Source organism: Anopheles moucheti, chromosome X (assembly GCF_943734755.1).
Source record: "Anopheles moucheti chromosome X, idAnoMoucSN_F20_07, whole genome shotgun sequence".
Taxonomy (NCBI): Eukaryota; Metazoa; Arthropoda; class Insecta; order Diptera; family Culicidae; genus Anopheles; species Anopheles moucheti.
The window spans coordinates 13,336,204-13,363,980 of NC_069142.1; the positions used below are offsets into that span (position 1 = coordinate 13,336,204).

General features: G+C 51.5%; 1 protein-coding gene across 1 annotated transcript; it reads right to left on the minus strand.

Moving 5' to 3' along the window:
• Positions 1 to 59: 59 nt before the first annotated feature.
• On the minus strand, positions 60 to 27,413 carry LOC128307192 (uncharacterized). The gene is made up of 4 exons (XM_053044930.1): positions 27,363 to 27,413; positions 21,303 to 21,374; positions 1,740 to 2,019; positions 60 to 1,627 (listed from the first exon to the last, which is right to left on the minus strand). Exons 1-4 carry the CDS (start codon positions 27,411 to 27,413, stop codon positions 60 to 62), a joined length of 1,971 nt encoding a protein of 656 aa, XP_052900890.1.
• Positions 27,414 to 27,777: the final 364 nt, after the last annotated feature.

A 27,777-nucleotide genomic window follows, 5' to 3' on the forward strand; every position in this document is an offset into this window, starting at 1 on the left:
ATTCGCACCCACTGGCTTTTGCTGGCTTAGCATTTGATCCCCCGTGACCAGTCGGTGGTTCAGGTGTAGAACATGCGCGTTTTGCTGTTGGTGGCGGTCGATTTGGTTGACTTGAGCGTACCAACGATGGAGCTAGCCCCGCTGGTCAGCACGGTACCGGAGACGGACGGTGTCAGATGCGGATTGGTGAACGCGACCGAACGCTCCTTCGCTAGCGACAGCGAGAACGGTTTCAGGCGTATGCAGAGAAAGGCGGACGTGATGCAGGAGGCGAGCAGTATCGATAGCAGCACGACGATCGTGACGGTGAAGCCGGGCGTGGTCATGCAGATGAGGCCTTCGTCGCGTGCGGAGAACACCATCGTGGCGGCATCGGTATCGTTCGGTGAACCGGGCCCGATCGGGAACGTAAGGTCGCCGGGCGACACAACGCGTATCACACGGTTCAGCCCCACGTCCTCCTTCTGCTCGTGTTCGGTCGCACGCGTACGACGGATCCGGCGATCGTCCCGCTTGCGGTTGGAGGTGAAGACGTGCGCATCGAGCGACTGGGGCGGTGGTGGTGGAGGCGGTGGTCCGTACTGCTGATGTTCCGGTCCGCCGGACAGATGGTGCACGTCCAGCACACCCGGATCGGTACACTGGTCCGGACACTGGTAGCGACAGATCTGGATCGTGCACTGGAAGTGTACCTCCATCGAGTCGGGGAACTTGAATGCCTGGAAGTGGGCGTACGACAGCACCGAGGCACTCGCACCGAAGTTCTTAATCTTCGTGAAGCGCGACATCAGCTTCGGGCGGGTGACGCAACCGCGCTGATCGACCAGCTGGATCGGGGCCCGCTTGCCATCGTGCGCCATGCAGTTGCGCACCAGCATATCGAACTTGCTGTCGTCGTCCTTGATCGCCAAAACCATCGTCATCGTTTGGCCGATTTTTACCAGCCCGGACACCTCGGACGCCCACGGACCCTTACCGACCTGGATCTGCATCCAGCAGCCCACGTTATCGCCGGCAAAGTCGGCCCGTATCACATCGAGCATGTCGACCGGGAACGGCCGGAAGGTGACCGACTTCTCGTACTGATCGTGCCACGTACAGCGCAGCTTGCGCGCCTGATCCCAAACCTCCTGCACCTGCGGATCGTACTGCAGCACGATGATGTTTTCGAAGTACGAGCCGGCGTTCGTGTCCGTGCCGGAGTAACCATTGTACAGCACGTTGTCCGTGTTGCCAGCCGTACCACACTCGTGGATGCCGATGTCGAACGAGGCGGAGGTTTTGCCGAGCCCGGCCGGTAGGTGCACACAGTTCACGTTGCTGTAGTGACCCTTGGAGAAGACGATGCCGAAGAACGGTTTGTCGAACTGGACGAACACCTTCATGCCCTGCTTTTCACATTTCACGTCCAGCGAGACTATTTTCGGCATGTCCTGGAGTGGTGATGACCAGAGTTCGTTCCCGGCAAGTGGTGGCCCGTATAGCTTCTCCGGACTGAGCTCGCTGGCCTGCGCTTTCAGCGGCGGTGGCGGTGGTGGTGGACCATGGTACGCGTGTGCCACCGGTAAGGCTTGCGGGGGTGGTGGTGGCGGCGGTGGTCCAAACGGTTGACCAAGGCTTAGCGACGCTAGCAAGGCGTGGGGGAAACGAGAGCGTGAGAGGAAGAATGTTAGAGATGGTGTCAGAGTTACCTCCCGCGAACTTTTGTTAGCCGCAAAAAACAGCAAATGATTTCTTACCTCGGCTTGGGCCGTGCGGTATTGGTGGTCCATGGTGTGGAACGGGTCCATGCTGGGGTCCTGGCCCGTGTTTTGCCAGCGCTGGCCCTCCCAAGCCGACGGGACCGTGGCTCAAGGGTGGTGGTAAGTGTTGCGGGTAGGACTGTACCGGTGCCGATCCTTGCAGATCCTGGTCAACCGATTCGAGAGCAACCTGATCCGAATCATTATCGCGCTTGGCAACATCATCCCCGGGGCTAACCGATTTCACGACCTCGACCTGATCCTCGGCTACCGTCATCTGATGTGTTATCCATTCGTCAGATGCGAGTAAACGGGAAAGAAATGAAGATTAAGCAGAAAAGCAAAAGAAAGTTGAATGATTTTTGTAACACTTTTGACTATAAAGTTAGTTCCAGAATCTTAAAAAGGCTCCTCCTCCACTCCAACTCCTTACAATCTCTTCTTCAACCATCGGTAGTTTTGTTGGGGAAAATTTGCATGCTGATTTTGTTTGTCCAAGCTGCGTACACCACTGCAGGAGTAGAAAAACCAGGAGAAGATAGCATTGGGGAGATAACTGACCCTAATAGCAGACATTAGAAGAACGGAATATCTGGAACGCGAGAACGTGGCATTGCATTGCGACAAACCCCGCTTGCCAAGGCTGAAAGGCGTTAAAGATGTTTCTGCTGAGATTACCGCAGCTGTACACACAGTACAGCCGTGTTTCGTACGAATATCTCATGCATGACCTTCTAAACTCGGGATGAAATGTTGTTTTCGATATTTGGAACATATTCGCGAATTATGTTTGTGTGTGTTGCTTATTCGATGCAGTCAACAGGTGGGTGCAGGTGATGTGCGTACAAGCAGATAAAAACCCTAGAACTGAACCGGTTCGGGTACATTCTCCGCACCGTCCTGGTGGGATGATTAATTCGCGATAAAGTGAACCAGAGTGACAGCGTTCCAAACGATAGTGTTTGACAGCTGGTTGAAGGCAAAGTTTCTAAACAGTGTTTCGAAAGGGCAACAAAGCAAGGATGCGTTCCTTGGTGAACCTAGGCACGGTGGCGGTTTTAGTGGTGCTAACACTATCGCTAAGCGGTAAGTCACAGTTCAGGTTGCGGCGAGTGCTTGTGACATCGGTATTTTACAGTGCTAACGGCGTGGCATATGTGCAAGTACTAGAGGGTGTGTTCTGATATGATTTTGCTTTTGTGCTACTTTCTAGCCCTCGCGGTCCAGTCCTCAAATCTGAAAACGAGTGAGTAGCCAGTGGTGTACCCTTCATGGTTGGCGGCAAACACAGTCTTCAATAAACCTATACTCCGATTTTCCAGCAAAGCGAGTATGCTACGGAACAGTTGGCAACTTCAGTCAAAACACGGCGCTCGGTTTATGCTCTCACGCAGTTCTTGAAACTTTGAAAGTGGGTGTGAGTGGTACGATTGCCTTTGTTACCACTGCGACAACATCTTCCGCAACTGTGCGCAGTGAGTACCTATGTCGAACGTTACCAGATCGGTACGTTTCTCGCGAAATCTCTGCTAACAACATCCGTATACTAACTACCGTCTGCAGATCTGTTGCCTACCTTCTGTAACCGAAGACAGGCCTATCCGTACCTGGACACGTATTTGTCGGTCGTTGGTGCCGGGACTGAAGGACCCCTGGCTACCATGCTCTCAAATTCAACGATTAGAGCAAATTTCATAAAGGCACTGATTGGGTTCATCAAAACCTACCCGAACTGTGTGGGAATTTTCATCGATTTCAGTATACTCAACACTTCACAATCGGTACGAATGCGACGATTTTCACGTTCGAGAACGTTCCATCACCACTATGATATATCCTATTGTTTTAGGCTAGCTACTCCTTGTTCATGACAGAGTTGCTTGTGGCAGCTGATGCATCCTCGATCAAATTGGCTTCTGCCTTACCTTGGGATGCGACTCGTTACGGTGATGTTTACTATAATCCGACGCTACCGAAGCTTGCTTTCAATGTTATCCGGACTCATGATGATATATTTGAATCACTAACAACACTCGTCCATCCATTAAACCCACTTTTCAGTATGGCGCCACCTTTTAATGATACGACTAAAACTATTGTAAGTGTTGTGGTTGTGGAAAATAAAAATGATGCTGATGCTATTCTTAATTCTTTTTCATTCTCCAGTACCATAACGTATTCCGGTGGATAATTAAAGGATTTAGCCCGAGTAACATTGTCATTGGTTTCTCAATGTATGCACGTGTGTTTAAAGGCACGGGTGTTGGTTACTTCGGAGCCACAGCAACGGCAAGCGTAGATTTTGCATCTTACTGTGAAGTAACGTACATCAAATGGTCTGTACTTAAAATAGATAATCATGATGCCGTTTTTCTTTACAGGCTTTACTGTTTAGCACCAAATTTGGAGTTGAAACAAATTCAGCAGGAGAAAGTTTTAGTTCTAACACTACTTTAACCTACGTATTCAATTCTAATGCTGCGATTGACATCAAATTGAACTTTGCACGTTCAAACAGTTTGGGGGGCGTTGCATTATTCTCCTTGAACACTGCCGGTGTCAATGCTGAACTGTTGCGCTATGTGACGAGCGTCATAGCACCCACACCACCGACAGGATTTACATACCCGGCAGCATCGACTCCTACATGTGGTGTACCAATCACATTCCCAACGGTTGCGGGCACCACCACGCAAGCTACCACGGTTACCACGGTTAGTGGAGGTGGAACAACTAGAGCAGGAGGAGTTACAACTGCTGCAGGGGCCACAACTGCTGCTGGAGGAGCCACAACTGCTGCAGGGGCCACAACTGCTGCTGGAGCCACAACTGCTGCTGGAGGAGTCACAACTGCTGCTGGAGGAGCCACAACTGCTGCAGGAGGAGCCACAACTGCTGCTGGAGGAGCCACAACTGCTGCAGGAGGAGCCACAACTGCTGCAGGAGGAGCCACAACTGCTACAGGAGGAGCCACAACTGCTGCTGGAGGAGCCACAACTGCTGCAGGAGGAGCCACAACTGCTGCTGGAGGAGCCACAACTGCTGCTGGAGGAGCCACAACTGCAGCTGGAGGAGCCACAACTGCAGCTGGAGGAGCCACAACTGCTGCAGGAGGAGCCACAACTGCTGCTGGAGGAGCCACAACTGCAGCAGGAGGAGCCACAACTGCAGCTGGAGGAGCCACAACTGCAGCAGGAGGAGCCACAACTTCTGCTGGAGGAGCCACAACTGCTGCTGGAGGAGCCACAACTGCTGCTGGAGGAGCCACAACTGCTGCAGGAGGAGCCACAACTGCTGCTGGAGGAGCCACAACTGCTGCTGGAGGAGCCACAACTGCTGCAGGAGGAGCCACAACTGCTGCTGGAGGAGCCACAACTGCTGCTGGAGGAGCCACAACTGCTGCTGGAGGAGCCACAACTGCTGCTGGAGGAGCCACAACCGCTGCTGGAGGAGCCACAACTGCAGCAGGAGGAGCCACAACTGCTGCTGGAGGAGCCACAACTGCTGCTGGAGGAGCCACAACTGCTGCTGGAGGAGCCACAACCGCTGCAGGAGGAGCCACAACCGCTGCTGGAGGAGCCACAACTGCTGCAGGAGGAGCCACAACTGCTGCAGGAGGAGCCACAACCGCTGCAGGAGGAGCCACAACTGCTGCAGGAGGAGCCACAACTGCTGCAGGAGGAGCCACAACTGCTGCTGGAGGAGCCACAACTGCTGCTGGAGGAGCCACAACTGCTGCTGGAGGAGCCACAACTGCTGCTGGAGGAGCCACAACTGCTGCTGGAGGAGCCACAACTGCTGCTGGAGGAGCCACAACTGCTGCTGGAGGAGCCACAACTGCTGCAGGAGGAGCCACAACTGCTGCTGGAGGAGCCACAACTGCTGCAGGAGGAGCCACAACCGCTGCAGGAGGAGCCACAACCGCTGCTGGAGGAGCCACAACTGCTGCAGGAGGAGCCACAACTGCTGCAGGAGGAGCCACAACCGCTGCTGGAGGAGCCACAACTGCTGCAGGAGGAGCCACAACTGCTGCTGGAGGAGCCACAACTGCTGCAGGAGGAGCCACAACTGCTGCAGGAGGAGCCACAACTGCTGCAGGAGGAGCCACAACTGCTGCAGGAGGAACCACAACTGCTAAACCAGCCGTAACAACCGCTGCTGGAGGCGCCACAACTGCTGCTGGAGGGGCCACAACTGCTGCTGGAGGAGCCACAACTGCTGCAGGAGGAGCCACAACTGCTGCAGGAGGAGCCACAACTGCTGCTGGAGGAGCCACAACCGCTGCAGGAGGAGCCACAACTGCTGCAGGAGGAGCCACAACTGCTGCTGGAGGAGCCACAACTGCTGCTGGAGGAGCCACAACTGCTGCCGGAGGAGCCACAACTGCTGCTGGAGGAGCCACAACTGCTGCAGGAGGAGCCACAACTGCTGCCGGAGGAGCCACAACTGCTGCAGGAGGAGCCACAACTGCTGCAGGAGGAGCCACAACTGCTGCAGGAGGAGCCACAACTGCTGCAGGAGGAGCCACAACTGCTGCAGGAGGAGCCACAACCGCTGCTGGAGGAGCCACAACTGCTGCAGGAGGAGCCACAACTGCTGCTGGAGGAGCCACAACTGCTGCAGGAGGAGCCACAACCGCTGCAGGAGGAGCCACAACTGCTGCAGGAGGAGCCACAACTGCTGCAGGAGGAGCCACAACTGCAGCAGGAGGAGCCACAACTGCTGCTGGAGGAGCCACAACTGCTGCTGGAGGAGCCACAACTGCTGCAGGAGGAGCCACAACTGCTGCTGGAGGAGCCACAACTGCTGCCGGAGGAACCACAACTGCTAAACCAGCCGTAACAACCGCTGCAGGAGGCGCCACAACTGCTGCTGGAGGAGCCACAACTGCTGCTGGAGGAGCCACAACTGCTGCAGGAGGAGCCACAACTGCTGCAGGAGGAGCCACAACTGCTGCCGGAGGAGCAACAACTGCAGCTGGAGGAGCCACAACTGCTGCAGGAGGAGCCACAACTTCTGCTGGAGGAGCCACAACTGCTGCAGGAGGAGCCACAACTGCTGCTGGAGGAGCCACAACTGCTGCTGGAGGAGCCACAACTGCTGCAGGAGGAGCCACAACTGCTGCCGGAGGAGCCACAACTGCTGCCGGAGGAGCCACAACTGCTGCTGGAGGAGCCACAACTGCTGCTGGAGGAGCCACAACTGCAGCAGGAGGAGCCACAACTGCCGCTGGAGGAGCCACAACTGCTGCTGGAGGAGCCACAACTGCTGCTGGAGGAGCCACAACTGCTGCAGGAGGAGCCACAACTGCTGCAGGAGGAGCCACAACTGCTGCTGGAGGAGCCACAACTGCTGCTGGAGGAGCCACAACTGCTGCAGGAGGAGCCACAACTGCTGCAGGAGGAGCCACAACTGCTGCAGGAGGAGCCACAACTGCTGCTGGAGGAGCCACAACTGCTGCAGGAGGAGCCACAACTGCTGCCGGAGGAGCCACAACTTCTGCTGGAGGAGCCACAACTGCAGCTGGAGGAGCCACAACTGCTGCTGGAGGAGCCACAACTGCTGCAGGAGGAGCCACAACTGCTGCAGGAGGAACCACAACTGCTAAACCAGCCGTAACAACCGCTGCTGGAGGAGCCACAACTGCTGCTGGAGGAGCCACAACTGCTGCTGGAGGAGCCACAACTGCAGCTGGAGGAGCCACAACTGCTGCTGGAGGAGCCACAACTGCTGCAGGAGGAGCCACAACTGCTGCAGGAGGAGCCACAACTGCTGCTGGAGGAGCTACAACTGCTGCTGGAGGAGCCACAACTGCAGCTGGAGGAGCCACAACTGCTGCAGGAGGAGCCACAACTGCAGCAGGAGGAGCCACAACTGCTGCAGGAGGAGCTACAACTGCTGCAGGAGGAGCCACAACTGCTGCTGGAGGAGCCACAACTGCTGCTGGAGGAGCCACAACTGCTGCAGGAGGAGCCACAACTGCTGCCGGAGGAGCCACAACTGCTGCCGGAGGAGCCACAACTGCTGCTGGAGGAGCCACAACTGCTGCTGGAGGAGCCACAACTGCAGCAGGAGGAGCCACAACTGCTGCTGGAGGAGCCACAACTGCTGCTGGAGGAGCCACAACTGCTGCTGGAGGAGCCACAACTGCTGCTGGAGGAGCCACAACTGCTGCAGGAGGAGCCACAACTGCTGCAGGAGGAACCACAACTGCTAAACCAGCCGTAACAACCGCTGCTGGAGGAGCCACAACTGCTGCTGGAGGAGCCACAACTGCTGCAGGAGGAGCCACAACTGCTGCAGGAGGAGCCACAACTGCTGCTGGAGGAGCCACAACTGCTGCTGGAGGAGCCACAACTGCTGCTGGAGGAGCCACAACTGCTGCAGGAGGAGCCACAACTGCTGCAGGAGGAGCCACAACTGCTGCAGGAGGAGCCACAACTGCAGCAGGAGGAGCCACAACTGCTGCAGGAGGAGCTACAACTGCTGCTGGAGGAGCCACAACTGCTGCTGGAGGAGCCACAACTGCTGCTGGAGGAGCTACAACTGCTGCTGGAGGAGCCACAACTGCTGCAGGAGGAGCCACAACTGCTGCAGGAGGAGCCACAACTGCTGCAGGAGGAGCCACAACTGCTGCAGGAGGAGCCACAACTGCAGCAGGAGGAGCCACAACTGCTGCAGGAGGAGCTACAACTGCTGCAGGAGGAGCCACAACTGCTGCTGGAGGAGCCACAACTGCTGCCGGAGGAGCTACAACTGCTGCTGGAGGAGCCACAACTGCTGCTGGAGGAGCCACAACTGCTGCAGGAGGAGCCACAACTGCTGCTGGAGGAGCCACAACTGCTGCTGGAGGAGCCACAACTGCTGCTGGAGGAGCCACAACCGCTGCAGGAGGAGCCACAACTGCTGCAGGAGGAGCCACAACTGCTGCAGGAGGAGCCACAACTGCTGCAGGAGGAGCCACAACTGCTGCTGGAGGAGCCACAACTGCTGCAGGAGGAGCCACAACTGCTGCTGGAGGAGCCACAACTGCTGCTGGAGGAGCCACAACCGCAGCAGGAGGAGCCACAACTGCTGCAGGAGGAGCCACAACTGCTGCAGGAGGAGCCACAACTGCTGCAGGAGGAGCCACAACTGCTGCAGGAGGAGCCACTACTGCTGCAGGAGGAGCCACAACTGCTGCCGGAGGAGCCACAACTGCTGCCGGAGGAACCACAACTGCTGCCGGAGGAACCACAACTGCTAAACCAGCCGTAACAACTGCTGCAGGAGGAGCCACAACTGCTGCTGGAGGAGCCACAACTGCAGCAGGAGGAGCCACAACTGCTGCTGGAGGAGCCACAACTGCTGCTGGAGGAGCCACAACTGCTGCAGGAGGAGCCACAACTGCAGCTGGAGGAGCCACAACTGCTGCAGGAGGTGCCACAACTGCTGCTGGAGGAGCCACAACTGCTGCCGGAGGAGCCACAACTGCTGCTGGAGGAGCCACAACTGCTGCTGGAGGAGCCACAACTGCTGCTGGAGGAGCCACAACTGCTGCTGGAGGAGCCACAACTGCTGCTGGAGGAGCCACAACTGCTGCTGGAGGAGCCACAACTGCTGCAGGAGGAGCCACAACTGCTGCAGGAGGAGCCACAACTGCTGCAGGAGGAGCCACAACTGCTGCAGGAGGAGCCACAACTGCTGCAGGAGGAGCCACAACTGCTGCTGGAGGAGCCACAACTGCTGCCGGAGGAGCCACAACTGCTGCAGGAGGAGCCACAACTGCTGCAGGAGGAGCCACAACTGCTGCAGGAGGAGCCACAACTGCTGCTGGAGGAGCCACAACTGCTGCCGGAGGAGCCACAACTGCTGCAGGAGGTGCCACAACTGCTGCAGGAGGAGCCACAACTGCTGCAGGAGGAGCCACAACTGCTGCCGGAGGAGCCACAACTGCTGCTGGAGGAGCCACAACTGCTGCAGGAGGAGCCACAACTGCTGCAGGAGGAGCCACAACTGCTGCAGGAGGAGCCTCAACTGCTGCAGGAGGAGCCACAACTGCTGCTGGAGGAGCCACAACTGCTGCAGGAGGAGCCACAACTGCGGCTGGAGGAGCCACAACTGCTGCTGGAGGAGCCACAACTGCGGCTGGAGGAGCCACAACCGCTGCTGGAGGAGCCACAACGGCTGCAGGAGGAGCCACAACTGCAGCAGGAGGAGCCACAACTGCTGCAGGAGGAGCCACAACTGCTGCAGGAGGAGCCACAACTGCTGCAGGAGGAGCCACAACTGCTGCTGGAGGAGCCACAACTGCTGCAGGAGGAGCCACAACTGCTGCAGGAGGAGCCACAACTGCTGCCGGAGGAGCCACAACTGCTGCAGGAGGAGCCACAACTGCTGCTGGAGGAGCCACAACTGCTGCCGGAGGAGCCACAACTGCTGCAGGAGGAGCCACAACTGCTGCTGGAGGAGCCACAACTGCTGCTGGAGGAGCCACAACTGCCGCAGGAGGAGCCACAACTGCTGCTGGAGGAGCCACAACTGCTGCTGGAGGAGCCTCAACTGCGGCTGGAGGAGCCACAACCGCTGCTGGAGGAGCCACAACTGCTGCAGGAGGAGCCACAACTGCTGCTGGAGGAGCCACAACTGCTGCAGGAGGAGCCACAACTGCTGCAGGAGGAGCCACAACCGCTGCAGGAGGAGCCACAACTGCTGCAGGAGGAGCCACAACCGCTGCAGGAGGAGCCACAACTGCTGCTGGAGGAGCCACAACTGCTGCAGGAGGAGCCACAACTGCTGCAGGAGGAGCCACAACTGCTGCAGGAGGAGCCACAACTGCAGCTGGAGGAGCCACAACTGCAGCAGGAGGAGCCACAACCGCTGCAGGAGGAGCCACAACTGCTGCAGGAGGAGCCACAACTGCTGCAGGAGGAGCCACAACCGCTGCAGGAGGAGCCACAACTGCTGCAGGAGGAGCCACAACCGCTGCAGGAGGAGCCACAACTGCTGCTGGAGGAGCCACAACTGCTGCAGGAGGAGCCACAACTGCTGCAGGAGGAGCCACAACTGCTGCTGGAGGAGCCACAACTGCTGCAGGAGGAGCCACAACTGCTGCAGGAGGAGCCACAACTGCTGCTGGAGGAGCCACAACTGCAGCAGGAGGAGCTACAACTGCTGCTGGAGGAGCCACAACTGCTGCAGGAGGAGCCACAACCGCTGCAGGAGGAGCCACAACTGCTGCTGGAGGAGCCACAACTGCTGCAGGAGGAGCCACAACTGCTGCAGGAGGAGCCACAACTGCAGCTGGAGGAGCCACAACTGCAGCAGGAGGAGCCACAACTGCTGCTGGAGGAGCCACAACTGCTGCTGGAGGAGCCACAACTGCTGCAGGAGGAGCCACAACTGCTGCTGGAGGAGCTACAACTGCTGCTGGAGGAGCCACAACTGCTGCTGGAGGAGCCACAACTGCTGCAGGAGGAGCCACAACTGCTGCAGGAGGAGCCACAACTGCTGCTGGAGGAGCCACAACTGCAGCAGGAGGAGCTACAACTGCTGCTGGAGGAGCCACAACTGCTGCTGGAGGAGCCACAACTGCTGCTGGAGGAGCCACAACTGCTGCAGGAGGAGCCACAACTGCTGCAGGAGGAGCCACAACTGCTGCAGGAGGAGCCACAACTGCTGCAGGAGGAGCCACAACTGCTGCAGGAGGAGCCACAACTGCTGCTGGAGGAGCCACAACTGCTGCAGGAGGAGCCACAACTGCTGCTGGAGGAGCCACAACTGCTGCCGGAGGAGCCACAACTGCTGCTGGAGGAACCACAACTGCAGCTGGAGGAGCCACAACTGCTGCTGGAGGAGCCACAACTGCTGCAGGAGGAGCCACAACTGCTGCAGGAGGAGCCACAACTGCTGCCGGAGGAGCCACAACTGCTGCTGGAGGAGCCACAACTGCTGCTGGTGGAGCCACAACTGCTGCTGGAGGAGCCACAACTGCTGCAGGAGGAGCCACAACTGCTGCTGGAGGAGCCACAACTGCTGCTGGAGGAGCCACAACTGCTGCAGGAGGAGCCACAACCGCTGCTGGAGGAGCCACAACTGCTGCAGGAGGAGCCACAACTGCTGCTGGAGGAGCCACAACTGCTGCTGGAGGAGCCACAACTGCTGCTGGAGGAGCCACAACTGCTGCTGGAGGAGCCACAACTGCTGCAGGAGGAGCCACAACTGCTGCTGGAGGAGCCACAACTGCTGCTGGAGGAGCCACAACTGCAGCAGGAGGAGCCACAACTGCAGCTGGAGGAGCCACAACTGCTGCAGAAGGAGCCACAACTGCTGCAGGAGGAGCCACAACTGCAGCAGGAGGAGCCACAACTGCAGCTGGTGGAGCCACAACTGCAGCAGGAGGAGCCACAACTGCTGCTGGAGGAGCCACAACTGCTGCTGGAGGAGCCACAACTGCTGCAGGAGGAGCCACAACTGCTGCAGGAGGAGCCACAACTGCTGCAGGAGGAGCCACAACTGCTGCAGGAGGAGCCACAACTGCTGCAGGAGGAGCCACAACTGCTGCAGGAGGAGCCACAACTGCTGCTGGAGGAGCCACAACTGCTGCAGGAGGAGCCACAACTGCTGCTGGAGGAGCCACAACTGCTGCTGGAGGAGCCACAACTGCAGCTGGAGGAGCCACAACTGCTGCAGGAGGAGCCACAACTGCTGCAGGAGGAGCCACAACTGCTGCAGGAGGAGCCACAACTGCAGCTGGAGGAGCCACAACTGCAGCAGGAGGAGCCACAACTGCTGCTGGAGGAGCCACAACTGCTGCTGGAGGAGCCACAACTGCTGCCGGAGGAGCCACAACTGCTGCTGGAGGAGCCACAACTGCTGCAGGAGGAGCCACAACTGCTGCAGGAGGAGCCACAACTGCTGCTGGAGGAGCCACAACTGCTGCAGGAGGAGCCACAACTGCTGCAGGAGGAGCCACAACTGCTGCTGGAGGAGCCACAACTGCTGCAGGAGGAGCCACAACTGCAGCTGGAGGAGCCACAACTGCAGCAGGAGGAGCCACAACTGCTGCTGGAGGAGCCACAACTGCTGCTGGAGGAGCCACAACTGCTGCCGGAGGAGCCACAACTGCTGCTGGAGGAGCCACAACTGCTGCAGGAGGAGCCACAACTGCTGCAGGAGGAGCCACAACTGCTGCTGGAGGAGCCACAACTGCTGCTGGAGGAGCCACAACTGCTGCTGGAGGAGCCACAACTGCAGCTGGAGGAGCCACAACTGCAGCAGGAGGAGCCACAACTGCTGCAGGAGGAGCCACAACTGCTGCTGGAGGAGCCACAACTGCTGCAGGAGGAGCCACAACTGCTGCTGGAGGAGCCACAACTGCTGCTGGAGGAGCCACAACTGCAGCAGGAGGAGCCACAACTGCTGCAGGAGGAGCCACAACTGCTGCTGGAGGAGCCACAACTGCTGCTGGAGGTGCCACAACTGCTGCAGGAGGAGGCACAACTGCTGCTGGAGGAACTACAACTGCGGCCCCAGAAGTTATTTGTGGTATTACCGTGAAGGGTCAATACGGTGCTCTTGTAGGCAATTTTTGCAATTCGTTCTCTGAAATCACGTTGTACATCACATCGGGAAGCAGCTGTGGTGTTGTGTTTTGAGCATGGCGTCCATGATATTTAAATTTGTTTTATGTTTGGTCTTATGTTTCATATTAATAAAGTTGAAGTAGAAATTATTTTAAATTGCTATCATTTCTATAATGCTCTGATTATTCCGTTTGCATGACGCTTCGGACAGATCAGGCGTTTACACTTGTAAACGTTGTAAAACTGGTTATGAGACGTTGGCTCAAATTGCCTCAGTCCCTCATTTATTCCAAAAAATGTTTCAAAACCAAAGTCTTGGTCACTTGTTGAGTACTCATTTTCAGACCAAGAAATTTCATTTCAGGGGCGGCCCGGTGGCATGATGGTAGCGGAGCCGGTCTTCACACGAACGGCCCGGACCAAAATCCCATCCGGACCAATCCCCCGTAGCAAGGACTGACTATCCGGCTACGTGGTAAAATAAAGTCGATACGGCCAGGCCGTTCTAACGAAAAAAAAAAATCATTTCATTTTTGGAGTTGGCAAGTGTGCTTAACATTTAAACACGTTTTTCAACAGCTACCAGATTGAAGATTATCTCCGTCACACGTGGGTGTGTTCCCACTTGACCGAGGTTGTCAACAAGTAGTCGTTCTTTGCTTGTCGATTTCTTTAGACACTCCAGGAAAACTTTGTAGTTGCAATATCAGTAGTTATATAGCTATATAACCTTACTATAGCAAACTATAAGTTATATGCAATTGTTTTGATTTTGTGGAAAAATGGTCCATTCATTTTTAATTTGCGGATACAACACTACCTTATGTTATCATTAGTTGAAGGAACTAAATTCATGGATTGCATTTCAAGTGAAACTTAAAGAAAAGTTCCAATAAATGTAGTTCTCTAGGTTGGAGTCTGAGCGTTTGCCGTGGCCGTACGGTATGCCATATAATAAATGAGTTAACGTTTCGAGCGGGTTAACTGAATATGTCAGATCTAACACATTGCTTTGGGATTCTGTGAATTGCTTTTTCAGTGTTTGGTCACCAAGAGCGGATTTGGTTTTTATTTACGCAGTTGTGTTAGCTCTGTGTTGTGGTGCACTTGAACAAATTCATTCAATTTTGGGTAAGTTGGTTACAATCAGTGGCACCCGACATGCGATTGAGATATGAAGTAATTTCGTGTCTGGTATAAGGTGTTAATGAGTCGTTACAATATTTCAGCCTTATGATTCAACATGATCGCAGTTTTTGGCACCATCAAGTCATTATTAACGCTTCGTCCAATCAAATATCCTACCCACAATCAACCAGTGAAAAATACAAGTGACTACAAACTGACGCTTTATTTATCAGTTACATCAATGTTGTTTAAAGTCTTTGCGGCATGACGACCTCAGAGTTCTAGGCCGTTGAGAGGTCAAGAATAGTCTTTGGGATTTAGTACCGGTTCTGCCATTCGAAAGGCCAGTTGCGACTATACCACCAGAATGCCAGTTTAAAGTATAAAGAGATATAATTAGAACTGTTAGTGGTCTAGTTTGTTGGAAAAATCTAAGGAAAGTCTTGTTGTTAACATATGTAAGAATAAAGGAACGAAAAGAATACGTTCCCTCACGTTGTTGAACAACAAAGCCGTTATTGATTGATTTCCACTTTTGAATTACCTGAGAAAAGAGATTTAATTGACCAACTGCCAGACTCGGCTAACGAACAAATTGATTGAATGAATTGAACTTTGGAACGTAGCGTGTTATGAAATGTACTTCTAGCTGCTTTTGGAGGAAATCAGCAAAGGCAAACGAAAGCAAAAGGAAAGAAAATTGCTATAAACGTAATGTTTCTTCATATTTGCTTCTAGTAGACAAGGTCACAACTTCTATCCCTAGAATAGAATGCTTTCCCGCAGAAGGGTATCAAGTACTGTACGCTTTGCATACTTCATACGTCAGCTAAAAGTGGTGCGTGTTAACAGTCCTAAGTAGTACGTACGCCGAGATAAGGCCTTCGACGAATTCGACGTAATTTGGACGAGCTAGAAAGAAACATTTGAGTACACAATTGCAAAACCATATTCCGCGGTATCTACCACACACCATCTTCTTTGAAGCACACTAGAGACACTGTAAATCTAGCATCTGTTTCAACAGACAGACGAACGGAAATTGGGTGTGTGGTATCGTTATCCTTTGGATGTATATATAGTTCTTAGCCGTCAAACAGGAAACCAGTTTAAATTATTGCAGTGAGTGGTTCACACCGCTTTAGTGGTCAGAACAATGGGACGAAGTTTGTGGACAAGTTTATTGCTAGCAGCTCTGGTGTTAGGTAAGTAAAGTGACGTGTTTCGAATGTGACGTGCGTTTAGAATCAGTGTAACCTACAAACCCGCTTATTTATTTCCTCATCATAGTCTTCGCATCAGAAGTACGAGCACAAAGTAAGTTTTGCTTCGTAGTACGGCAATAATGGCGCACAGTTAGTAACATTCAGTTCGCGTTTTATTCTCCATTCTGCAGAGGCGCGAATATGCTTTGCACAATCGTCCGACTACTCTTCGTCCACAGCGGTAGGCTTTTGTTCACATGGAGTCTACCTTGCCGTGAATCCGACTTCTAGAGGCAACGTGGGGTTAATCAACCCAGCAAACGATTCTGATAATCTTTTAGGTGACAATTACCCAGTATTCCATTGGAATGTCCATACCTATGACAGTATGCTAATATTTGTGGCAGCCAATTGTGCTGTATCGTTTGTTTGATTACAGGCGGCATCAAGAAGTTTGTTACTCGAAAAACTACATACCCATACGTGGAGATGTATATGGGTGTCGTGGGAAGTGTAATCTCAGGAAACATTGTGTGGCTGAACACAGCAGCCACGCGTACATCGTTCATCGGTCTACTGGTTGCTAAAGTACAAGAATATCCGGAAATGATAGGCGTGTACTTGGATTTCGCCGGAATAAATAGTGCTTACTCCGTAAGTATCTGTAACATGCTGAGTGACAAAAGAACCCATGGGTAAAGTAGTATTGTGTTTAATTTGCAGGCTTCATATGCATCATTCGTGGCGGAGCTGAAAACCTCACTTACCGCAAAAAACCTAAAGTTGATTACAGCTTTACCGTGGGATGCGAGTACGCAAGCAGATTTTTATTTCAATCCAACTCTTCCAACTTTAGCATTCAACGTGATCAAAACCCATGAAGATATGTATTCTACTGTAGCAAATACTCACCCCATAAGCCCTCTGTTTGCAATGGCAGCTCCATTTAATGATGAATTAAAAACCATCGTAAGTGCTTGATTCATTAGGCTATGCATAATGACTGTTATGATGTTTACGTACACGAATACGCTAATTTAATACTTATTTTTCAGTATAACAACGTTTTCAGATGGGTGCTAAAGGGATTTGCGCCTGGCACCATTATAATCAGTTTACCTATGTACAGTTTGAAATATACAATCACTGGTGCAACTCAATTTAATGCTGCTGCAACAGCTCCTGCAGCGGATACATATTGTAATGTAAGTATTGTTATATTGCAGAAAATTGTGTTTCAAAGATGATCCAATTAAAAATCTTATAACTTTAATTCATTTGTATTTTTTTTAAACTAGGCATTGTTGTTTGGTTCATCGAATACTGTGGGAACTCCGCAGAGCGGAGAAGGATTTGCCTACAGTTCAACTACGTTTTACACGTATAACTCTCCCGCTGCGCTTGTAGATAAAATCAATTTTATTACAGCCACAAGCATGGGAGGTGCTGCTGTATATTCGCTAGATCAAGCTGGCAGCACAAATGCAGAAATGCTTCGCCAAATTACAAGCGTTCTAGCACCAACTCCACCCACTTCAGCTGCTTATCCTGCAGCAGAAACAGCAACTTGTGGCGTTCCAATTACTTTCCCAACACCACCGACGACAACAACTACCACAACTACTGCCGCTCCAACTACCACAGCTGCTGCAGCTACTACAACCGCTGCAGCCACAACCGCGGCAGCCACAACCGCTGCAGCCACAACCGCTGCAGCCACAACTGCTGCTGGAGCCACAACTGCTGCAGCCACAACTGCTGCAGGAGCCACAACCGCTGCAGCCACAACTGCTGCTGGAGCCACAACCGCTGCAGCCACAACTGCTGCTGGAGCCACAACTGCTGCAGGAGCCACAACTGCTGCAGGAGCCACAACTGCTGCTGGAGCCACAACCGCTGCAGCCACAACTGCTGCTGGAGCCACAACCGCTGCAGCCACAACTGCCGCCGGAGCCACAACTGCTGCTGGAGCCACAACTGCTGCAGGAGCCACAACTGCTGCTGGAGCCACAACTGCTGCTGGAGCCACAACTGCTGCTGGAGCCACAACTGCTGCAGGAGCCACAACTGCTGCTGGAGCCACAACTGCTGCCGGAGCCACAACCGCTGCTGGAGCCACAACCGCTGCAGGAGCCACAACCGCTGCTGGAGCCACAACCGCTGCTGGAGCCACAACTGCAGCAGGAGCCACAACTGCTGCAGGAGCCACAACTGCTGCTGGAGCCACAACTGCTGCTGGAGCCACAACTGCTGCTGGAGCCACAACTGCTGCTGGAGCCACAACTGCTGCAGGAGCTACAACCGCTGCAGGAGCCACAACTGCTGCAGGAGCCACAACTGCTGCAGGAGCCACAACCGCTGCTGGAGCCACAACTGCTGCAGGAGCCACAACTGCTGCAGGAGCCACAACCGCTGCAGGAGCCACAACTGCTGCTGGAGCCACAACTGCTGCTGGAGCCACAACTGCTGCTGGAGCCACAACTGCTGCTGGAGCCACAACCGCTGCAGGAGCCACAACCGCTGCTGGAGCCACAACCGCTGCAGGAGCCACAACCGCTGCTGGAGCCACAACCGCTGCTGGAGCCACAACTGCTGCTGGAGCCACAACTGCTGCTGGAGCCACAACTGCTGCTGGAGCCACAACTGCTGCTGGAGCCACAACTGCTGCTGGAGCCACAACTGCTGCTGGAGCCACAACTGCTGCAGGAGCCACAACTGCTGCTGGAGCCACAACTGCTGCCGGAGCTACAACTGCTGCAGGAGCCACAACTGCTGCTGGAGCCACAACTGCTGCTGGAGCCACAACCGCTGCTGGAGCCACAACCGCTGCTGGAGCTACAACTGCTGCTGGAGCCACAACCGCTGCTGGAGCTACCACTGCCGCTGGAGCCACAACTGCTGCAGGAGCCACAACTGCTGCAGGAGCCACAACCGCTGCAGGAGCCACAACCGCTGCTGGAGCCACAACTGCTGCTGGAGCCACAACTGCTGCTGGAGCCACAACTGCTGCTGGAGCCACAACTGCTGCTGGAGCCACAACTGCTGCAGGAGCTACAACCGCTGCAGGAGCCACAACTGCTGCAGGAGCCACAACTGCTGCAGGAGCCACAACCGCTGCTGGAGCCACAACTGCTGCAGGAGCCACAACTGCTGCAGGAGCCACAACCGCTGCAGGAGCCACAACTGCTGCTGGAGCCACAACCGCTGCAGGAGCCACAACCGCTGCAGGAGCCACAACTGCTGCTGGAGCCACAACCGCTGCTGGAGCCACAACTGCTGCTGGAGCCACAACTGCTGCTGGAGCCACAACTGCTGCTGGAGCCACAACCGCTGCTGGAGCCACAACTGCAGCAGGAGCCACAACTGCTGCTGGAGCCACAACTGCTGCTGGAGCCACAACCGCTGCTGGAGCCACAACTGCTGCTGGAGCCACAACTGCTGCTGGAGCCACAACTGCTGCTGGAGCCACAACTGCTGCAGGAGCCACAACCGCTGCAGGAGCCACAACCGCTGCAGGAGCCACAACTGCTGCTGGAGCCACAACTGCTGCAGGAGCTACCACTGCTGCAGGAGCTACAACCGCTGCAGGAGCCACAACTGCTGCTGGAGCCACAACCGCTGCAGGAGCCACAACTGCTGCTGGAGCTACCACTGCTGCTGGAGCCACAACTGCTGCAGGAGCCACAACCGCTGCAGGAGCCACAACTGCTGCTGGAGCCACAACCGCTGCTGGAGCCACAACCGCTGCTGGAGCCACAACTGCTGCTGGAGCCACAACTGCTGCAGGAGCCACAACTGCTGCAGGAGCCACAACTGCTGCTGGAGCCACAACCGCTGCTGGAGCCACAACTGCTGCTGGAGCCACAACTGCTGCAGGAGCCACAACCGCTGCAGGAGCCACAACTGCTGCAGGAGCTACAACTGCTGCTGGAGCCACAACTGCTGCTGGAGCCACAACTGCTGCTGGAGCTACAACTGCTGCTGGGGCCACAACTGCTGCTGGAGCTACAACTGCTGCAGGAGCCACAACTGCTGCTGGAGCCACAACCGCTGCAGGAGCCACAACTGCTGCCGGAGCTACAACTGCTGCTGGAGCCACAACTGCTGCAGGAGCCACAACTACTGCAGCGACAACTACAACTGCGGCCCCGGTAGTTGCTTGTGGAGTTACTGTGAAGGAGCAATATGGCGACCTAGCAAGCGTTTATTGTACTGCGTATACCGATATCACGACGTTCGTCACAGCCGGAAGTAGCTGTGGTGTTGTGGTTTGAGTAAGGCGTTATTAACGCTTCGTCCAATCAAATATCCTACTCACAATCAACCAGTGAAAAATACAAGTGACTACAAATTGACGCTTTATTTATCAGTTACATCAATGTTGTTTAAAGTCTTTGCGGCATGACGACCTCAGAGTTCTAGGCCGTTGAGAGGTCAAGAATAGTCTTTGGGATTTAGTACCGGTTCTGCCATTCGAAAGGCCAGTTGCGACTATACCACCAGAATGCCAGTTTAAAGTATAAAGAGATATAATTAGAACTGTTAGTGGTCTAGTTTGTTGGAAAAATCTAAGGGAAGTTATGTTGTTAACATATGTAAGAATAAAGGAACGAAAAGAATACGTTCCCTCACGTTGTTGAACAACAAAGCCGTTATTGATTGATTTCTACTTTTGAATTACCTGAGAAAAGAGATTTAATTGACCAACTGCCAGACTCGGCTAACGAACAAATTGATTGAATGAATTGAACTTTGGAACGTAGCGTGTTATGAAATGTACTTCTAGCTGCTTTTGGAGGAAATCAGCAAAGGCAAACGAAAGCAAAAGGAAAGAAAATTGCTATAAACGTAATGTTTCTTCATATTTGCTTCTAGTAGACAAGGTCACAACTTCTATCCCTAGAATAGAATGCTTTCCCGCAGAAGGGTATCAAGTACTGTACGCTTTGCATACTTCATACGTCAGCTAAAAGTGGTGCGTGTTAACAGTCCTAAGTAGTACGTACGCCGAGATAAGGCCTTCGACGAATTCGACGTAATTTGGACGAGCTAGAAAGAAACATTTGAGTACACAATTGCAAAACCATATTCCGCGGTATCTACCACACACCATCTTCTTTGAAGCACACTAGAGACACTGTAAATCTAGCATCTGTTTCAACAGACAGACGAACGGAAATTGGGTGTGTGGTATCGTTATCCTTTGGATGTATGTACATGTAGTTCGCTACGTGTTCGTTCTTACAAGAACGAATATGGAAATATTCGAACGAATTAAGAACGAATATGGAACATTTTCAACATCGATACTTATCTTATCGATACGAAGCAACCCGGCTTGATGAAGCTTACCTGTAAAGATAAGAAAATAAAGATCAATTAATGAACAAATATCTCTTGTTCTCATTTCGATCGGATTTGGAGTAAGCTACATATAATATCTCGACCGCGACAGGTCGGCGTGCAGGGCAATGGGACGAACCAGTACGTTAGTGAATCTATCACCGATGGTAATGAAAGGAAACGGAAGATCAACCGTATGCGAGGTGAGGCATGATGAAGGTGGACAGATAACCAGATAGAGAAATGGCAACAGTCGCACAGGAAGGAACGGAAGCTGCCGCGTATCTGCTGCAACGGTGGGTTACGGTTAGGCTTCTTACCTGCAACGCCTTCCTGCACTTAAGCCGAGAAGATTTTTCACAGTAAGCAAATGACATAAAAGGATGATTGATCTGCAAAAACAGTGATGAAATGATATGTGAAAATGGTAGCTGCTGCTGCTAAAGCACAGGAAGCGGAACGGGGGAGTACATGTGTGTAGTGCCTGTGTAGTGGTGTGTAGTGAGAGTATGAAGAATTACACCCCAGAGGAACACCGTTACAGAATGGGAATCGTTCAAGAACGCGCATCGGTGTACGTCTGTGCGCAGCGTCTATTCGAACCGTTTTTTTTTTTAACTAATCCCTTGCCGAGAAGGACCTCTAACATGGTTATTGACAACACGTGAAAGTAAGACGATAAGCACACCAACAGAAATACACACACACACACACCCATTCACACATACGTACACATACACGGTGAGCGCCAAGGAAAATTGGAAAGCGCGAGAATGTGCTTGTGCGTGTGTGGAGTGGTGGAAAACGGAAAGCAAAACACACAAACAAAAACCCACATCCCACTGACGATGGGCGACCAGGATGGGCGTGTGTGTGTGTGTGCGTGTCTACGAAAACGAAAAGGAAGGAAAATGAAATCGTGTGAAAATAGGTCAATAACATAAGTAACGCCGTGCCGGTTCCTGGCAACAATGGGAAAAAACAGGGACGGTGATCCGGAAGCGCGAAGCCACACTGATAATGCCACCGAGGGTGGCAGGATTGTCGGTGAATAAGGAATATACGAAATGTATACGAAAAGTTGTGTATGTATATAATGAAAAGTATATAAAAGTATAAAGAAATTATTTAAAATATATTTAAATAAATATATTAATATACAAAAATGTTACATAACATTAAAAATATATTTCAAAAACATTTAAACGTTACCAAATGAAAGGGCAGCTTCGGGACCGTTTTGTGCCCGACGCGTCGAAATTATCATCGTAACGACACTCCGAGCCCTTCAAATGGTGGTGGAATGTCTTCTTTGTTTTAGGACGTTTTTTTTTGTTGCTACCGGAGAAAGCTGCTCCCAGGGGAATTTCGCGACTTTCCCAGCGATGCGTGTGTTAAGGAGAGGTCGGTGAAACAGAATGTGTTACTTTGCCAAAAATGGTCGGATGGCAAAAAAGGGGAGGATGGGTGAAGGAACGCAGGCTAATTGCCACGCGGCTTTACACCCTTAGGGCAGAGGGAACAGAAAGCTATCAAGAGGGTGCCTACCAATGGGACTGTGTGTGTCGGTGTAAGCATGTCCAAATATCACCCTAACCGACCAGTACGGACCAGAAGCTACGGGGGATACAACTCAATGGTGCAATGGTGTGCATTACGCGGAGAGTGTCATACTTGTCAACGCAGTTTCGTTATGGTTTGGGAGTTATTTCGAATGGCGGAATAGTGATGCGCGGCATACTAATCCCAACGAGTGCGATGCTTTCGATGAACCGAAACATTAAATCCACAACGTTTTCACCTGTTTTCACCGGTATAGTGATAATTTTCTCACCAGGTTCGTTTATACTACAATTGCGTTGAAGGTGTTTTTGTACAGCGGTGAGATGATTGGCACTCGTCCATGTTGTGTGTAATGACAGTTAGAAGAAATCATGCCACTGTAGTAACTGTCACGTACACTGCCAAATCCGTATAGATTTGATTAAAGTGCAATCGAAAGCATCGAAAGGGTGAATAGAGTGAGAGAACAACACTAGAGGAAGGTATCAAATTCAACTTGAGCCAACCAATGAAAGAAAATTCGTGAAAATATGCTACGTGGAGAGGTAGGGTAAGGTCGAACTTATACATGACAACACGTTCAATGATAAGTACATGAACACATGACATGACACATAACTGCTTCGACCCACGGTGTACTGATATCTCTGAAATCTCTCTGTAAAATAGTCGCGTTTGACTATTTATAATCAATTCAACCGTTTAAGCTCGAAAAAAGGACAATTTCAACAGCACCAAAAATGTTTAAGATCACATGCCATACTTTAAACCAGGGGTCATCAAGCTTTGGCTTACGACGCCATTACAAATATTTAAAATATATTAAGACTGGCGATAATGTGATAATGTTTTATAACCGATCAACTATTCAAGATTGGTTTAGTTAATTACATTAAAAAGCATAATTTTTTGAAACATTTTTTTTAACGCAATTTTTTGCATTAAATGGCCCCCAAGGTACTGAGTGCTTATCCGCCAGGAAAGGGTTTCAACCAAAGCGGCCCATGGACTGAAAAGTTTGGAGATCACAGTTGCTCGAGAAAAGAATCGTGAACCGCGTAGAGTGCATCAGTAAACAGTAAAACTGCTGTTATAATGTAAAGAGACGGATGAACAAACTGCTCAAAATCTCTATAAGCCAATAAAATGTTATGATATATGGAGCCTATTCGATTGCGAAAGGGATCAGGGGTGATCATTCAGGATGTTGCTAGCAAATTGTAACCGAGATCTTATCTTATCTTATCTTATCTTAGTAACACTTAGTAGATTTTTAATTAAAATGTGTCGTGTAGTATGTCCTAAAATGCCCATTTGAAAACTTCTTTTTAATCCTTTCCTTTCCTAAAAATTTTATTTAAATTATGATGAAAACTTATATACATTATTTGAAATATACAGCGTTACATGAAAATTTAGACAAGTGGGGAATGGCGTTGATTGCTTCAAGTATTCAATAGGTGTCAATGGATGAATGGGGCCTCTATTCTTGCTGTTCGCCCGTTTCGTCCACTCATACGCACTGTCCCAAAACAAACCGATGATGCCTAGTGTGCGATCGAATCAGCCGTACGCTGTTCATTTACATACCACATCACTCATGCTGTTAGCTGTTTATAAACCCTACTATTTCGTCTGCGCTTCCGGCAGGGATCATAAACAAAATAACACAACAAATCCTGCCTGCTCCACCCCACACTCGCCATCCCACACCGCTGGACGCGTATTTTGAGGTCAGCGGTTGGTAATCAGAACCGCGTTCGAACTGCCGTGAGTGCAACCGATCAGCTCCCATCCGAATGACACCTAGACATTCCCTGCCAGCTGGATATTGCCCTTTTTTTTTTTGGCCGCGGGTCGAGGAAACACGCAGGATGTGGGAGGCAAAGTGGTTTGGCCCCTCGCTGGACTCCTTTGCTTTACCCTCATCCTCTTCCCCTTCCCTTCACGGCAAGCGTCCCAAGAACGTCGACGTTCCCCGAAGGGGGTGGGGGGGGGGGGGGGGGGAGGGTAGCGAATGGTTTCTGCAGGAGCACCTAATCAACAGGTTTCCAAAACCAGCCTCTCCGTCCAATGTTTTGGGACCAAACGCATCTGGCACCCTTTTGATTTTTTTTTGTTTTTATTTACCCATTTTCCCTTCCCTTGTTTGTTGTTTCACGGGCGGGTCCGAGACGGGGCCGAATTCGGGGCCATTCGTACACATTCGGCACAATTTGATAGCTCCAGGCACTAAGAGAAGCTAGATTCCGGCGAAAGCTATCACCGGCCAGTTACTGTCTATGCTTGTGGGATTGCTTTCCTCCTTCCAACGCCCAGCCTCGCCCCCCTCCCCTCCCCCCTTTTTTGCTGCGGTCCGAAGTTGTTTTTATTATTATTATTATTATTTTGTGTGTCGTTCCGTTTGTTGTGTCCCGTTCCGTCATATCGCTTTCCCTAAAGCTTGTCAACCAGCTGGCCAGTTGGCACTGGAACCGGGCCACCGACATAGCATCATAAACCGCGGACTCGCGCTCACTCGCACACGCACACGCACGTTCATCTACTCTCTCGCGCACTTTCTCGGCCTCCTCTCGTGTCCACGATCTCACCCCATTTTCGAGCCGTGTCCCTTACCATTCTTCGCTCACATGATGCAAAAAAAGGGGAATGCAGGGTGGCCCCTTTTGCCCTAGAGCGGTGGCAAAAAAGTGAGAGGAAACACACACATACACACACACACACACACGAAAAGAGACCAGAAGAACAAGCGGTCGCTTCTGCTTGGGATGCTTTCGAAAGTGGCGAAGCAGCGTCTCGTTTGGTGGAAAAGAAAGTGGACAGCGATGGTCCGGCCATCTATCTGCTCCGAAAGAAAAAAAAAACCGGAGTACGGTGGTGCGCAAGCCTGCGAGTGACCATGTGCGGCAGACGAAGGATACACAACGCGGTACCGTAGACTCGTAATCAGCAAATAGTGCAGTACATCACAGAACCAATTCTTAGGCTCTTTACTAAACATCCTAACTAGGGCTATGATATTTGGCAACAATTTGCCCTTTGAGATTCAGAACAGAGTATCTAGGTACCATACACGCAATGTCCTGTCCGATACTCCGAAGCACGTGCGGATGAATAATTTCTCCAACTTTGAAACTTACAACAGGATGACTCCCCGCAGGTACCTCCAAAGACCTCCAAGATGTCAACTGATGTAGCGCTGAATAACTTCGTTGCCTTCCACAAATTTTTCGACAACAGTTATTACTATATTACACATTGAATAATATTCGAGTATTAGTATTTTAGTATTAGTTTCTGATGGGGTGGTTTTGGTGGCAAATAAATTTCTGATACCTCAAACCCAATATCAATCAATTTAGAACCCTAGTGCTCTATATTCAGTTTAGCATAATTCAAGGCCTAGATCTCGGTGGTTGCAGTTCCACGATGAAGAATAAGAGTTTCTATTGCTGCAAACTAGTGTTGTGCTTAATGATTCTTTGGCGAAGAGTCATTCATATGAATCTTTAACGAGGAGTCATTCAAATCATGAATAGATTCTTAAAAGATTAATGAATTCTCGAGATTCTTGAAGCCTCAGAGATTCTTGAATCCTCAGAAATTCATGAATCCTCGATTAGGAGATTGTTTTTTTTTAAATAATACACATGGTTGTATTACAAAAATACTCGTAGAGCATATGTATAGCCAACAGTATTGACGAAATGATATATATTTTAGAAAAATATATTTTAAAAATATTAGTTTTAAACAATGACCATTAAATTTCATTACACTGAACAATTGGAAAAAATATAGCTATGAAATTGGTTGTGTTAATATCACTGGGTATCTGAGTTCAACAGTTTTAATTATTTTGTACACAATTATGTTCATTCTTTAAATTATTCAAATATGTATCGTTTCTAAAAAAGCATTTATTTTAGACGCGAAAATCATAACAAACACGCCAAAATTATATTTCCGAAGAGATTCATGAATCTATGATCTCGACCCGAGTTCTCGAGGATTTATGAATCTCTGAAACCAAAAAAGTGTATGTATTTGTAGTTTGGTTTGTTTATGTGTGTGTGTGTGTCTAAATAATTTTGGATCTGTGTCAAGTTTAAGTCCAAACTGGGGCTGCATTGCTCTGATTGCTTTCGTACTAACTCTATCTTGTTTCAACCCTAGGTGACATGTCTATAACGAAGAACCTGCGACTTGTACAGGTAATCACAACTAGTCGCAACTAGAGGTTCTTTCAGCAAAAGCGAAACAATCCGAAATGTTTGCACACTAAAAATGGAAACTTTAAAACCGAAAAAAAAAACATCACAGCGTTGTGCAGGAATAGGCAATGTCACACATTCTGCACGCACGCGTTTCCGAGAAGATGTTCTGGTTACTGTTTGCTGTAGGGGGTCTTTTTTCTTCTACGTTCTGCTATGCATTATTTGTTGCTGTTATTGAGGTACGCTGGCCCGGTTGCCTCATACCCAGTCCGATATCTCCCAGCATGGACGGAAAAAGCAAAGCAGTTATTGACAGAGCCATGGTTGGATTAGTGGCTACGGCGAGGTGAAACGCGGTGGGAAATGGAAGTTATTCGTGTTGTTACAGTTTGCAGCCCATCGCCCGTTGGATCTTGTGTGAGGGTGTGAAGGCGTACACGAAACAAAAAATGGTCGCGTGTAGCGTTAGGGTTGAGAATTGAATTGTGTGGGAAGATGAGCTGTGGAAGATGATGAGCTGATGGGGATGAAGGCATTAGACGAGGAGGGCACGGTTTTAGGTAAGTGTCGGTCGAATTTTGTCGCGTAGCTGTCACCTACCTGCAGTATTCCTATCAGTAACGTTGAGTAAAATAATCTTGTCAGCCGCATGCTCAATCTTTGCTGTGATCCGGCTGTGAAGAAAAACGGAGAGAAATTCAAGGTGTTAATACAGTAGGAGATAGATGTTTTTTTTTTTGGAGAAGAGTAGACTACTTCATAATTGTCAAGTTGTGGGCGAATAAAAACCACCCAGATATATGGAAGTATATTTTAGGAAGAGGAAGAGAAGGAGGGAGAGAGAGATTGAGAACAATACATGCAATATCCTTCTTCGTACGCATATTTAGCGAATCCACTCATACTCGTAGAAGAGCCTCCATCAGATACGCCTGTTACTATTAACATGTTTGTTTAGTTGGAAGCTATCGTTTAGTTGAATTAGGGACAAAACAACATCGGCTATGTAGCGTAA